Raw genomic sequence first — 14,786 nt, forward strand, 5'->3', positions numbered from 1 at the left:
CAAACTCTGTGTATTTATAAGAACAGTCCAGGGTGTGTCTGCATTTCCCTGAGCAGTGATGAGGGCAGGTACCTGTCCAGAGCAGCAGAGCCCAGGCGCTGTTTGATGTTGTCACTGGTGAGCAGCAGGGCAGGGCCTGGGGGAACAAAGAATTTCACCTGTGAACACCTAAATTTGAGCTCCTGGAGAAAACTGCCCAGAGAAGCTGGGGCTGCCTATGTTCTTGAGTCACCCTCCTCCCTGTGCTTTCATCCAAGGGAGAGGCAGAGTTGGTAGGGCTGGGGTGGATCTCTGTGCTCCTTCAGCCACAGGTACCCTGACTGCAGACAACACGTGCCCAGCAAGCACCAGAAGAGCCTTGGAGAGACTTAATCATATCCAGATCTCACTTTTGATGTGGAAAAGCAGCAGTTCACAGAGCAGGACACAAGCAAGGGTGCCCAGACAGGCCCTGGCTGTGCCAGCTCAGGAGGAGCCTGCCCAGCACCCCATCCTTCCACATGCCAGGGCCACGGGACAAAGATTCCCAGACCTTCACTCATCCCCAGCATGGAACACCGTGATGCTTCCAACAGAACCAACTTGTTTTGTCTCAGAAATACCAACCATCTGCTCTGCACTCCCAGTTTCTAGCAGGCTCCCAATTAATCAGCCATTAAAACCCCTCCATTAATGTGACCAAGAACACCAACATATGTGAGCTCAGAAAACAGAACCAACAAAAGTGTTATTTCAACTAAACTGCTGCAAGCAACCGAGGAATGAAAAAATATCATTCCTATCCTGGAGGCTCAAGGCCAGGTTGGACAGGGCTTGGAGCAAGCTGGAATAGTGGAAGGTGTCCCTGCCCATGGTAGGGGGTGGGATGAGATGAGCCTTAAGGTCCTTTCCAACCTAAACCATTCCATGATTCTGTAATGATTTAAATCCCCAGCCCTCAAACAGGGCAGGAGGAGTGGCCAGGCCAATGTGTCAGTGCATCCTTAAAGTGTTTTGTCAGGGTCACACACCTCTAATCACCCCCTCTCCAAACCCAGCACCAGCTGGAGCTGGCATCAGGGACACATCCCTGCACCCCTCAGTGTTCTGTCAGTAGGATCAGAACAGCTCCAAGTGAAGAACAGGAGAGGTGATGTGAGGTAACATGAAATATTTCTCTGAGCCCTGTGTGTGTCTCTGACAGCAGCCAGCAGCAGATTGCTGGGGAGGAGTATCAGAGCAAGGAAAACTGAGTGCCATTCCCTGAGCCTCCAGCAATCCACAGCTTTCTCAGCCTTTTGGATCAAGCCTGAGGTGGTGACTTTCAGTAGCCTGGGGGATTTTTCTGTCAGCCAAGAGCTCACAGGGATCCCAGGTTTTCTGTGCTTCAGGTGAGAGAACTGCAGGCAGTGGCCTCATCCCAGGGATCGTGGTTTTTGGGAAAACCTCCTGGGGCATCTGAAGCTGTACTCCAGAGCCATCTGGTTTTCAGTATAGAACTAAGAATTCCATGGAACAGAAGGAAAGGGAAGGAAAAGCTGGCAAATGCCAGAGGTCTGGTTCATTTTCTCTGCTAACAAACAAGGGCACTGAAGAGAAGGGCTGCAGCAGAGCTTCCAACCTCCTGCCCCAGAGAGGGGAGAAAAAAAACATCACACAAGACATTAAACTTCCCTTTCTTGCCTGTGAGCAAGATACTCGCTTTGGTCATTTTTTTCCACAAAACATCAATTTCCTAAGATATGCAGGAACAGGAGCACAGGTGTCCTAGTTCAATGTCTAACAAAACATGGTCCAAAAGTTGCCCTGAGGAATGAGTGACCCAGAGGGCAGAGAGTGATTTCTGAGGCTCAGGAATGGTTTCAAATCCACCTCACCTGAAAAAACACACCCACATCAGAAGACAAGGCCAGTGCTAAAGACACTATGGAAAAAAATTTAGCAAAGCAAATTTACTTGCTTGGACTCCATTAAAAAGAAAATTTACTTTTGGCCTAATAGAAGTCTACAAAATTATGTGGCCAAGTCATAATTGACAAATGAGCTGGATGTCAGAGGATCCTGCCCAGCAAAAAAATACTAAACTGTGCCAGGGTTCAGGCACCACAGTGAACATTTCACATTTAAATCTAATCTGTGTGTAAAGACAGGCAGAACTGTAATTAAAAACTCCAATAAATTATTAGCAAAGATTTTTCAGTGAGCTCTCCAATACATTATACATTTTTAGAACTGAAAAGAAGAAAAATTTAAAGGGCAGAAAGGAATGAGAAAGACACATATGTTGGATTTGAATCCCTCCCTACTTCAGTTTGAAATTCTATGAGATCAGAGGGCTCCCACATAGAACCAGAATTTGCACAGCCATGTGGTGTCTTTTAGCTGGTCTCAGTAAAGGAACAAAAAAATAGGAAATACTTCTGAAAAATCTGAATAGTGCAGAAGAAAATCTTATCAAAAGATGCTCTCAGTTCTTCTAGGATTAAGAGGAAAAGAATTAATAATAAAAATAGACATCATGAACACAATTCATCAGAATTCACTAAAGTCCCTTCCAACCCTGACCACTCTGTGATTGGAAGCTCCATGGAAGCACAAACATCCCTTAGCATTTAACTGGGACACAATCCCACTGTCTGGAAACAATATTGATAATGTGAATTATCATAAATCACAGAAACACCAAATGTCAAAGACAGCACAAATGGGCTGGGGAAAGCTGCAGGTGGTCCCACACACTGGTGCTCCCTGAGTGCAGAATGCACCCCTGAGAGAGAGCAGGCTGCTCACCTGAGCTGTTCCCATTACAAATCAAAACATTAAAAGAAAAGAAAAAGCTTGAAAAAACAATTAATTAAACCAACAAAAAAGAATTGAGCAATAAAACCACTAAGTCCTGTCTCATTACAGGCAGAAGTGGATTTTCTTTTTTTTTCTGGGGGAAGGAAGATTCTGAATACTTTTCCAGTTTTTGTAAACAGTAAATATTCACTGTCAGACTGAGATTTTCTAGTTGTCATTACTTTTATATCCCTTTAATAATACAAAAGTAGTTAAAAATTACCAAAACAAGCCCCAAAATCCTGTTGGGACAGATTCACCTGCAACCAGCTCCAACTCCAAGCACTGCCCACAGCCTTCTCATGCCAATTCCAGGAAAAAGAAAACCCCTTCTTAAGTGTTATATTGTGTAAAACACAGCCTGCATTCCCACCAGGACTGGGGTCACCCTGATTCTCAAGGCCAGGCTCCTTCCCAGATCTGCAGCTGATGTTTCTTGCAATGGTCTCAGTGCTCCTGCCTGCATCCTTCCAATTCCTTCCTTCCTCATCTCCAACCTGCAGCACGGGAATTCAAGGCATCACTGCAATATCCAGTTCATATCAACAGGAAGGGAAGGGAAAGGAATTTTCTGTAATAAATATGTTAAGTTGCAAAAGAAAGCTAAAACCAGCTGCTCTCTCCACATATTAAAGCTGCTCTCCACTGCTCTGGAACATATTTGAAGCCCAGAGCAATGAAATTATACGGATCAAATGTTAAGTATGGATTAAATGTTAAGTCAAGTATTGTAATCAGATGCTGCCATTTAACTTACAATTAGAAAAAAGGTTAGTTCAAGGGGAAAAAAAATCCAAAAAAATGAACACAAAAAAAACTTGAATAGCAGCAAATCTTCAAAGCAATTTTCCAAACTGAGAGTTCCTTTCAGAGATTTTCAATTCAGCCTTCTCAAGCACATTAACAGCGTTCATTTCCATAAACCCAGGGCAGTCTGATCACAGTTCACAGCCAAACCCCAGGTGCTGATGAGCCCAGCTGGGAGCTCAGGGAAGGACTCAGGTGGCAGTGGCTGCTCAGCAAGGTCCCAGTGCAAACCTTTCCCCATGGAATCACTGAATGCTTTGGGCTGGAAAGGATCTTAAAATTCATCTCATTCCATCCCCCTGCCATGGGCAGGGACACCTCCCACTGTCCCAGGCTGCTCCAAGCCCTGTCCAGCCTGGCCTTGGGCACTGTCAGGGATCCAGGGACAGCTTCTCTGGGCAACAGTTCCCCTCATACCAAAAGTGCAGATGAATAGAAAATCAACCTGAAAACTAATCAAAATTTCACTCCACTACTCAGTTCATTTTTTGTTGCAGGAAGTCAGAAGAAAAAAGAAAAAAAAAAAAAAGTAATTCCGAATCCCATCCCTTTCCCTGAAAGCAAAGCAGCACCTGCACTCCCAGCACTTTGTGAGGCGCTGAGAAGGAACAGCCAAACAAGCCTCAGCCAGAGGGTAGAGGAGGAAGTACAAAAGCTACAAGCTAAAAAAACAGAAAGGAGGAAAAAAAATAAAATGTTGTTTCTGTAGATAAACAAAGAAAAGCTGCAGGCTGCCAACACCCCCAGCTCTGCAGAGGATTTGCGCTGCCCGGGAGCTCTGTGGGGCTGAGGGAGCTGGGCCGGGCCCGGTGGCTGCGAGGCCACGGAGCTCCTGTGCCAGCGGTGTTTGGGACCAGATGGCTCCCTGTGTTTCCCCACAACGCTTTCCTCTTCCCACTGCAGCCGTCTGCTCCTTTTTGGCAACAACTTCAGGTGCCAAGGGTGTGCAGAGCCATCTCGAGCTGCCGAGCACGGCGCACAGGCCTCAGGGAAGGGTGAAGGAGGAAGGGCCCAGTGACCCCACCAAACCCCTCTCTTTGGTACCCACCTGCTGCTTTCAGCCCAAATGAATACCAAAAAATGGGTATTTTTATTCTGAACAGTCCATCTACCTACTTAAGTTTCGGTTTGTTTTATTTACAGGCTCTCAGTGTTGTCACACATCAAAACAAGCTGGCAGTGATCCCTAAGGAGTCCCCATTAGCAATACAGCTCCATTATGGATGTAACATTTTCCTGCCATCTCCAAAATAAGAGGAATCTTCAAACACCCACAAATTAGTTCTCACTGTAACAAGTCTCCACCAGAAGCCGCACACAAATTCAGGCTTCAGAAGGTTAAAGAGCTCAAGCACCACCAGCTTTTTCCTGTGCCTTCACCCAAGAAGATTTTTAAGCATGAAGAGGAGTGTCAGTTCCAGACACCAAAAGTCAGAAAGAAAATTACTAATAAATGTAAGTGGTTACACCTCAAGAATCACATAACCTGTACTTTTAAATGAGTCATGAGAGAGCAGACTAATACCTTCTCAAAGGACTACAGAGATTCACTCAAGAGATCTGTAACAGCATTTGAGGATGAAAAGAGGATGTTCAGGAAATGTCAAACACCACTAATGAACACAAAATTAATTCTGAATTAAATACATGGGTTTTGTGAGGAACTGGAACTTGCACAAGCAACTTCACCCATGGATAAAGCAATTAATGACTCAGCCATGAGCTGAACACATGGTTTTGTGGGCATGAGACAGACAAACAAGCTGGCAACAAATGGGACAACGATTTCAGACTAAACTTTGGATTTCCAGTGCCAATCTGGATTTCCTCCACAAGCCTCTTCCACCAAGTCTTATCCTTACCACTCATGTACAACCACAACACAAAGAAACTGCCTAGGAAACCCTTTGCTGGATGAAGTTTTTCAGCTGAGGAGGCCTGAAAGACTCTCACCCATGAGCTGGAGAGAATCAGACTCTCAGGTGCCATGGGAACAGTGCCCTGGTGGGGGATGAGTGACTGTGGAGAGCTGAGGGCAGCCAAGACAAGGGTCAGAGAGGCTCTCTGGGTGAGCATTTCCAAGTCATTAAGACAAAAAAGTTTTCCACTATAGTTAAACAGAACAGAGAAACAAGAAGCATGAAAAAGGCTGATCCTGACCACTGCTGCAGAATCACAGAATGGTTTGGGTTGGAAATGACTTTAAAGATTGTCCATGGATACCTTCCACTATTCCAGGTTGTTCCAACCTGGCCTTGGACACTTCCAGGGATCCAGGGGCAGTCCCAGCTTCTCTGGGCAACCTGGGTCTCCCCACCCTCACAAGAATTTCTCCTTAATCTCTGACTTAACCTGCCCCCAACTTATAACCATTCCCCACTGTCCTGTGGGGACCTGGCCATATAAAAAGTCCCTCTCCCTCCCTTTTGGATTCTCTCCAAAAGCTCCTCCCCATCCCTGTGACCATCCCCAGGTACTGCTACCCCCTAACACAGCCCAGACCCCGCTCTGGCAGCTGACAGTAGCTGGCCATGCCACTCTAAAATGACCAGCAGGGTTTGTTTGCTGTGATGCCAACAGGGGAACACTCACCCACAGCACTGAGGGCGTGCTTGAGCTCCAGGGTGAAGGCTGTCAGCGGCACCTCCTTGGACACCGGCATGATCGCCACCGTGGAGAGGTTGCTGGCAGGATTCCCTGCATCCCACTTGCTGCTGGAGCTGTGCAGTCCTAGAGGATGACCTGTCCACAGAGAAAACACCTGCCATCAGTCAGCCAGGCTGCAAAAAATTCAGTGTCACCTTCAGGCAGGAAGGAAAGTGTCACCGTGTCACCGAGCTGCTCAGTGTCAGAGGAATGTAACACAAACCTCCACAGCATCTGAATTCCCACATATTTCATTTTAAGAGGATAAAGATCAGTTTCCATCATTTTTGGTTGCTGGTAGAGCATATGTGGGTTGAAGTTAGGCAATGTTAAAAATATGCCAGGAATACGTTAAATGACACATGGATTTACCTGACCCAGGAACACAGATAAAAAAAGCACTTAAAATCCCTTTACCACAACTTTGGAACTGATTTAGCCCACAAGAGGAATTAGTTTAACTAACAAAACCTCCAAATCTATTGTCAGTATTAAAATATTCCCATCAATGGGAATAGTCCAGGAATGAGTCTCACCTCCCTGCTGCAGACTGCCAAGAATCTTCTCACCCAGCAAGTGAATAAGTCTGGTCACAACCTGGGAGAGAAAGGGAGCAAAAAAAGAAATAATCAGGCAGAAAGTACTGAAAGTAGAGCATCCACATGGAGACTTCCAAAGTTTTTTAAGATGTTCCCTCAAGTTGAGCCACACAGAGTCAAGGGTTTGCAGCTGGAGCTTCTTTCCTGGCTGTAATGTGTGGTGGCTGATCATTTGTCTTGGTTTCTCCTACCTTGTTTTGCTTTAATTTGGAAAAACAGGAGAACAAATCAACCCTGGAACAGGCAGGATTTAACTTGCTTTGGGAAAAAAACAAAACAAAACAAAACAAAAAACCCTGATTATTTGGGGAAACATGTGAAATTGCATTTTCAGCTCTCCTCATTTCTCTCTGCAGTGCACCTGCCCCTCTAAGTATTCTCACTGCTCAGTGCATGCTGTACTTTTTGTAGGTTCTAAAGGCTCAAAAAGGTTCAAGTCTGTGTTCAAACAGACCCTTCCCCAATCCTGATGGTTTACAGCAGCCAATTCAAAATATTTTTGGGAAAAAAGGGGGGATAAATACACCCCTTAAACACCTGCAGAGTCAAAACAAACTACCTAAGAAATTGCTTTCCCCCTCAAGTCATGTTTGTCTGGTAATTCATGTTTGAAGGCACAGATGTGCTCCCAGCTGTTTCCAGCAGGATTCACATCAATATAAGCTAATATTCCAATACCCAAATGTATCTCCAAACTGACAAGCCTCTCTCCAACACGACAAATCAATAGTTCCTGACAAGTGGGGTAGCAGAAGACTAATCCTTGCAATATCACAAAGTGACAGACATGGAAAATGCAGCATTTATTCTGAAAGCTCTACACAGATGTTTTCCCAAATAAGAAAAAGAGTTATTTAAATGCATTAAGGATTAATAGAGCAATCATTAAATATTCTACCCCAGACAAATTATTCAAGGTCAAAATAGCTCATGAGGACATAAAAAAACCCCAAAACTGCCACAACAAATGTTCTCCAAGGTTAACAAGCGAAACAAACAGCAGCCAGGTTACCTGGGATCCTGGATAAACACGCTGTTCCCACAGGAACAGGCACTTCAGGATGCATCTTTCAAGCAAAAAGCCATGTAGGCATCCAGATAGGTCAGGATGCCCACCTGAGTAATTTATACATGCTGACTTAAAAATGAAATCTAATACAGCAAAAATTCCCCTGCGCTGTGAAATGCTGGGTATGAAGCACTGATATATTTTAAGTCCTCTCTGGGAAAAGCAAACAGGAGGCTTCCAGCACAAGGGTGACTTGTAGTGGGGCACAGAAAAAGAGTTACCAAGGTTATTTCAGGGATTTTACGGCATGGTTTGAGGTGGAAAAGACATTTAAAGCCCATCCAGTCCAACCCTTGCAGAGTGCAGGGACACCTTCCACTATTCCAGGCTGCTCAGAGCCCCATCCAACCCCACCTTGGACGCTCCCAGGGATCCAGGGGCATCCCCCACCTCTCTGGGCAGCCTGTGCCAGTTCTGCCCCATAGCCATGACTGCAAGGTCCTGAAGATGCCACATCAACATCTCCTCAGTGACCAGAATAAACCCCTTGGAAGTGCCTCCTCCTTGCCCCAAGAGCAGGCACAGTGTCCATGCCCACTGCCACCAATGTGGGGAGGACAGCAGGAAGCTCCCAGCCTCCTGCCTTATCCTGGAATCTCAGACAGGATCTAAATATCTTTTGTATTTTGTCCAAAATACAACAGAATCTGATCATCACCCAACCACACAACTCGTTGCCACTTCAACACCATCAAGCTCTGAAGCTCTGGGATTCCCCAAAGGAATGTGGCTACAGAAAACTACCCCAACCATGGGGAGAACTCAGGGAAACAGGGAATTCTTAACAAAAACAGAGACTGATGGCCCTTGCTAAGGGAGATAATCTGCCCCCAGAGCACATTTGCTATACCCAGCTCACAGGCTTCACCTAAACCTGCAGCAGCACAGCAGGACTTTCCTTCAGCAGTTTCAGGAGGTGCTGTGAACATTTTACACTTCTGAAGCACTTAAGCATCAGAATTTTAATTACTTACTAAAACCATCTCCTGTATTTATAACTTTTTCTGCTTTACAGGCAGCTAAGGAGAGCTCCAGCTAAGTTACAAAATATGTCCAAGGTTAATGATGGAACTAAGAATAGAACCTATTGGTCTCATTTTCCAGTTGGCTGCTCCTGTTACCGGGAAATATTATTTGTCTTGTTTGCTGGAGCAAACCTTACAGCCTTGGTATGTATAGATAGGGAAAATTATTTCCCTGGTGACTTTGTACAACAAGCAAAGCTGCTCCCCAGAACGGGATGAGTCACTCTGTCGCAGTCATGGCAACGTCCAAGGAACATCAATTCGGGATCCGAGCTCAGAACTGAAATTTCCACAGAGTTTTCTATTACATACGCCAGATATCCTTTCACATAAAGGCAGTGTTTTCCTTTAAAAGGGACTTGTCCATCCTTCTGAAGGAGAAGTCAATACAAATCACATCCCTCCACTGACAGCAGACCTGACCTGATTGACCCCCAGCTCTCAGTGTGCAGGGCGGCAGGAGCAGCTCTCCCCAAACTCAGGGCAGCTGGGGAGAACTGAAAACCAACAGGAAAAATTCATCCTTCAGGTTTCCAAGCCCCTTTATTCTCACTCCCACACAGCAACAGGGCATGGGAAGGAGCAGCACAGCTCAATGCAGCCCAAGAGACAACAAGGAAAGCTCTGAGAATTGGCAGTGAGGGTTTGGGTAGAGGGGTAGGGCAGGAACTGGACTGACCTGGAGAACAGAGTGAATTTCACTCCTCTGGACATGCAGCCCCCAGCACTGCCCTGCACTCCTGAGCCAGGGAAAGCCTGGGCACTGCTTTTTCCAGAACCTTCTTCCCATGGGAATGCCAGTCTTTCCCAATCACAGTGCCAGAATAGCCCGGAACACTTCCCAGACATCTGCACGAGCAAAAATCTCATTTTCAGGGTGTCACCGTCACCCAAGGCTAGACAGCCTTCCCAGTCAGAAGCGTCTGCTGTGCTCATCCCTACGGCACATCCTGGATTTTACAGTCTCTTCTAGCACCCAGCTACCCAGCCCTGCAAGCACCTCTCCTGCTGGCACAGCATCAGGCAGCTTCAATTTAAGGCTTGAAGAAAAATCTGCAAGAAGGCAGCGAGTCAGAACCCAGACGGATCAAGCAACACCAGGAGGTTCCTAAATTAGGTGAGGATCGTTAATTGCCTGTAAAGCAAACGAAGCTTTTGGACCCCTTGTGCTGGGGATGGAGCTGAGCTTGGTTTGGTTGGTGAGGAAGTTGAATTAATCCTTCCTCATGATTAGGAACAGCAATAGCAGTGAGTGCAGCCAGCTCAGTTAATCACAGTTAATCACAGTAACGAGCAGTGGAGCTGTGGATTGGACACTTGGCTGCCGGGACAGGTCTGCTCAGAGCTCCCCAAACTGCCAGGGAACACAGCTCCCCAGCCCCTGCTCCCTGCCCAGGCTGGGAGGTGACTCAGGGAAGGCACAGAGCACCTAAAGAGGCACTGCAGGAGCTCCTGGAGCGAGTCTGGAGCTGCAAAGTCTGCCCAGGTCAGGGAGGTGACTGAGATCACCATCAAAAATATCACCAAAGCACAAAAAACCCCACTCCTGAGCTTATGCAGGAGTTTTCAGGCCAGAAGGACAAAATGTGACCTTACAGGTCTAGAAAACTGAGTAGATCTCCATTTCAAAAGCTGCTTGGGGCTCCAGCTGCATCAATGCCATTCTCCAAAAGCCCCAAACCCCTCCAGCTCCCTCCCACACCTGCAGATGTCACCTCATAACCCTGGCCCAGAGCAGGATGTTCTGTAACACATTTTACAAGGGAAATAACCATTTCTCCTCCTCCTGCCACCCATTCCCCTTTTCAGATGAACTCCCCAGGACATTTTTGTGCAGGGCAAAACAGGACAAAGAGTTTCTGTTTCTCAAATGGTGCTGGAGAACGCTTCCCTCAGCACAGTTCCACCTCTGACCCAGCTCACCACTCACCACCTCAGCTACCCACAAACATCTCATCCTCCTGGCAGCTTCTGGATCAACTCCATCCCAGTGAGACCCACTCAGGCTCTCTCAGCACCCCAAACCCCCAGATCTCTCCTGTCTGCTCTGACAGTCTGTTCCTCCACCTGCTGCAAAGAAGCTTCTGGGAAACCATTCATTTTCCCTGTGCTTAATTAATTCAGTTAATTGTTCAGTTACTTCACAGACCTGCAGCCTCTGCATTTGTGGCAGGGTAAGGCCTAAACACCACATTTCCTTACTTGAGGATGATTAATTCCTGTTTCAAAAGCAGGATGTGGCCAGGCAGGATCTCAGCTCTGCTATTGCTGGTGCCAGCAGAGAGCTGAGTGCTCCATCCATCCTGGGTCTGAGGTGTTATCAGAGCACCACTTGCTCCACTGTAATTCCCACACCAAGAGGTTACAGTCACTCTGCAGTGCTGTATTTCCTAAAATCCTTTTAAATATTTCAAACTATTACCTAGCCCTGCTAATCTTCCAAGGCTGGGTTCTGCTTAAAGCTTTTGTTCCTATTCAACTGTGAAACTCAAGAGATGATTTACAAAAAGCTCTTCTGAAGAGAACTCAGTCAGAAAATATTTTCCTATGGATTTTCCTGTATTTTCCTATGGACATTTATTTCAATCTGTGAATACTTTGGATTGCCTGGCAAATTGAATTATCTGCTGATAGACAACAACTAATCCAGACAAAGCTTGCTCCAGCATAGGTAACTTTTGATTTAGACAGAACTATACATGAAGGGGGACTACAAGAAATTTATAAACCCACACAAATCCATAGAACAACTTCTGGGGAGCTCTTTCCAGGAGCTGAGATTATTCTTGACCAGCTTTCTTAAGGGCTTTTTCTAAGGGACAAGGGAGGAGGACAGGTAAATTAGATCCTCAGCTTGAATAAAACCAGGGTGTTACTGAAGCTTCACAGGGCCCCAGATCAGATAAACACTTGTCCTGGAATCAGGGAGCTTAGCAAAGGGTGTCCAATTGAAACTTCTGATGTTTGATCATCGATGTGACAAAGCAAATCCTCAATGCTCCCTCACAACAATTCCTGGCACCTTTTCAAATGCAGCTGAAGCCCACAGAGGAACTGAAGCTTTGTCCTGGGGCTGTTTGAGCTTCTAACACTTGGGATCAATCATGTCTTGAAGAAAAAATGTCATTCTGGCACCGGTGCTGATTAAATCCCCCCTCCTGCCAGCCTCACTCAGTGACCATTGAATTCCTTCTCTCCTTTTCACATCCACTCCTCTTACAGTCGAGGAACACTTAGTGGAATGGACCAGAAGAAGAGATACAGAAAAATGCAGAAGCACAGCCTTTCCTGACCTATTCCCCAGTGCCACATCAAGCTTAAGCCATGATGCAGAATCTGCCCCGTTCCTGTGGGCAGCATTTAGAAAAGGGGGCACATTACAGAGCTCACTTTGTAAAGCTGATAACCCTGGGGAAGGCTCCAGCCACTTCAGAGAGGCTCTGGTTCAAATACTCACATAAAGACAGCAGAACTCCACTTGGAGATGGATGACAGGTTCTGAATATATTTAAACCCCAAGGGCAGGCTCAGAGAATTAAAAGGAAGATGCAGAAAAACTCTTTCTATTTCTCAGCACGCGTTTCCAGCACGCCAAAGGTTGTCTCACAGTTCAGCCCCCACAGCTCCCAAGCAGATTCTCAGCACCATTTCCATCAGCAACCAGCAGCTCTAAATTTCAAGTTAGAATTCTAAAAACTAACTCAGCTCAGGAGAGGCAAAGCTAATCTAGGAAATGTGATCCCAGCTCTGCAGCAATGTTGGAACATCTCTGTGATCTGCTCACAGATTTCTGTGCTCTCGCTGCTGCCTCGACGCTGCTTTGTGGTGCCAGGAATCGTGAGCTGGTTCCCTGTCCTACTTTCCAGAACTGAAGGCAGGGATGAAAATAGAAAACATCAATTCCTTTCCACTCCTGAAGGCTGGAGAGCTTCAAACAGCACCAGAAATGAGCACAGAGGCTTTCAGGGAGCAAATGCTCTGGCTGGCAGAGAGCTCTGAGGGCTGTGCTGGAGAACTGGGGGCACCAGGGTGGACAAAACCATCGAGTTTGGTACCGTGGAACACTTTCCATTGGGAATGTCTAGGATGCCATATCCAGAGTGAACCAAGGTTGAGATGCTTTCCTGAGAAGCCAGACGATGTAAGCTTGCTTCTGCAGTCTGAGCAGGATCTAGAAATCAACATCTGTCGTTTCTGGGCACATAATCTGAAGTTTTGGCTGTTATTTATAACTGAGGCCAGGCTCCCCACACACACCCATCTGTCTCAGCCCTCAGAATAACCTGAGCTATGGTGGGTCACTTGGAAGATCCCAGCAGATCAGCTCCTGTCTCTCCCAGGACCAAAGCAGCTGTCCAGGATACAAAACAGAAGGCGGTCATATGAATCTCCCCCCCAAGGATCAGCCAGGCCACTTCTCCAGATTGTACATCACAGCTCAAGGATCTGGAATCACTGCCTGGACTAACAGAGCACGATTTCCCTCATTTCACACAGCTCTCACTGGCAAGCACCACCCACGTCCTACAATTTTCTTACGCACCAGGTAATGTTTTCTTACAATGCATTCCAGAGTTGGAACCCTTCCTGGATCACCTACAAACACGGCATGGCTGGGGAAGAGTCTGCAGGATGGAGTCCTCCCACTAACTCCTAAAATAAAGGAGTTTTCAACCTTCATAGGAACTGTCTGGAGCCTCCTCATGAGGGGGCAGCTCCAATCTCTGCTCTGGGACAGGGACAGCAGGCAGGGAACGGCTGGAGCTGGGCCAGGCCAGGCTCAGGCTGCAGATCAGGGCAAGGTTCTTCCCCCAGAGGCTGCTGGCACTGCCCAGGCTCCCCAGGGAATGGGCACGGCCCCGAGGCTGCCAGAGCTCCAGGGATGCCCAGGGTGGGATGTTGGGGGGTCTGGGCAGGGCTGGGAGCTGGGCTGGGTGATCCTGGGGGACCCTCCAGCTAAGGATATTCTGTGATTCCTTGGTTCTGTAAAGCTCAAGGGTAACGAGCTGAGAGGGAAACCCAAGCTCAGGAACTGCCCAGTTTTTGGCTGTAAACACACACACACACAGTTCAGGCTCTGCAGAAGTTGCCAAAATGAACACCAAAAAAATCCAGTTCTCCCTTGAACTAAGAGAGGTTTTCACCTGACTCAGGGGACCAGCACCACTGTTCACTCATCTCCCACCAAGTGAGACTCATGCCAACCTACAGTGCAGGAGCATGGAGCTGATAGAGGCAGAGCTGCTTCCTGTCCTGTGTTTTTGTGCTTTGCAGAGGGAAATCCTCCACCACTGCTGAATCACCAGCCAGCTCTTGCTACCCAGTCAATTATTCCAGAACTATTGCACCTGCTATCCCTTCATTACTTTATTACTTCTGCTTGAATGGGGAAAACATCATCATAAACCCTGTGTATAAATCACTCTCCTAGAATAACAGCCAAGAAAATAGGACAGAGAGAATTCATTTGGTCCATCCCTCTGCTCAGCACTAAGCATTACTCCACTGATGATTTTAGAAGAGGTTATAAAAACAAGTAACAATCTTTTAGTCTTTCTGGAGAGTCGAATGAGCTTTTTCTCACTGCAACTGCTGCCATTTCAGCTCAGCCCCAGTTGCTCTGTTCCAGTACAGTGAGCAGCATCTGCCCTTTCTAGCACAAGACAACTTTATACATCTCAAAATAGCCACCATGTCTTCCCTTAACCTTCTATAGGCTTTTTGTCTTTATAGGTCAGTATTTCTAAACAGCACTCAGCTGCCTCCTTGTCCTCCAGACTCTCTTCCTTTAATCTGCCTCTGCCTTCAGATGTGCTGCCA

The 14,786-nt window shown here is 46.7% G+C and overlaps 1 protein-coding gene across 2 annotated transcripts in view; it reads right to left on the reverse strand.

The window, feature by feature from the left end:
* The window catches only part of PNPLA7 (patatin like phospholipase domain containing 7), a 100,840-nt gene that overhangs the window by 42,429 nt on the left and 43,625 nt on the right, over nucleotides 1-14,786 (reverse strand). For both annotated transcript variants that reach the window (XM_058853469.1, XM_058853468.1), the window contains exons 20-22: nucleotides 6,810-6,870; nucleotides 6,220-6,369; nucleotides 73-136 (exon numbers count right to left, since the gene is read on the reverse strand). In XM_058853469.1, coding sequence (XP_058709452.1) covers nucleotides 73-136; nucleotides 6,220-6,369; nucleotides 6,810-6,870 — 275 coding nt within the window. The remainder of the gene's footprint in view (nucleotides 1-72; nucleotides 137-6,219; nucleotides 6,370-6,809; nucleotides 6,871-14,786) is intronic.

Source organism: Poecile atricapillus, chromosome 20 (genome assembly GCF_030490865.1).
Source record: "Poecile atricapillus isolate bPoeAtr1 chromosome 20, bPoeAtr1.hap1, whole genome shotgun sequence".
NCBI lineage: Eukaryota > Metazoa > Chordata > Aves > Passeriformes > Paridae > Poecile > Poecile atricapillus.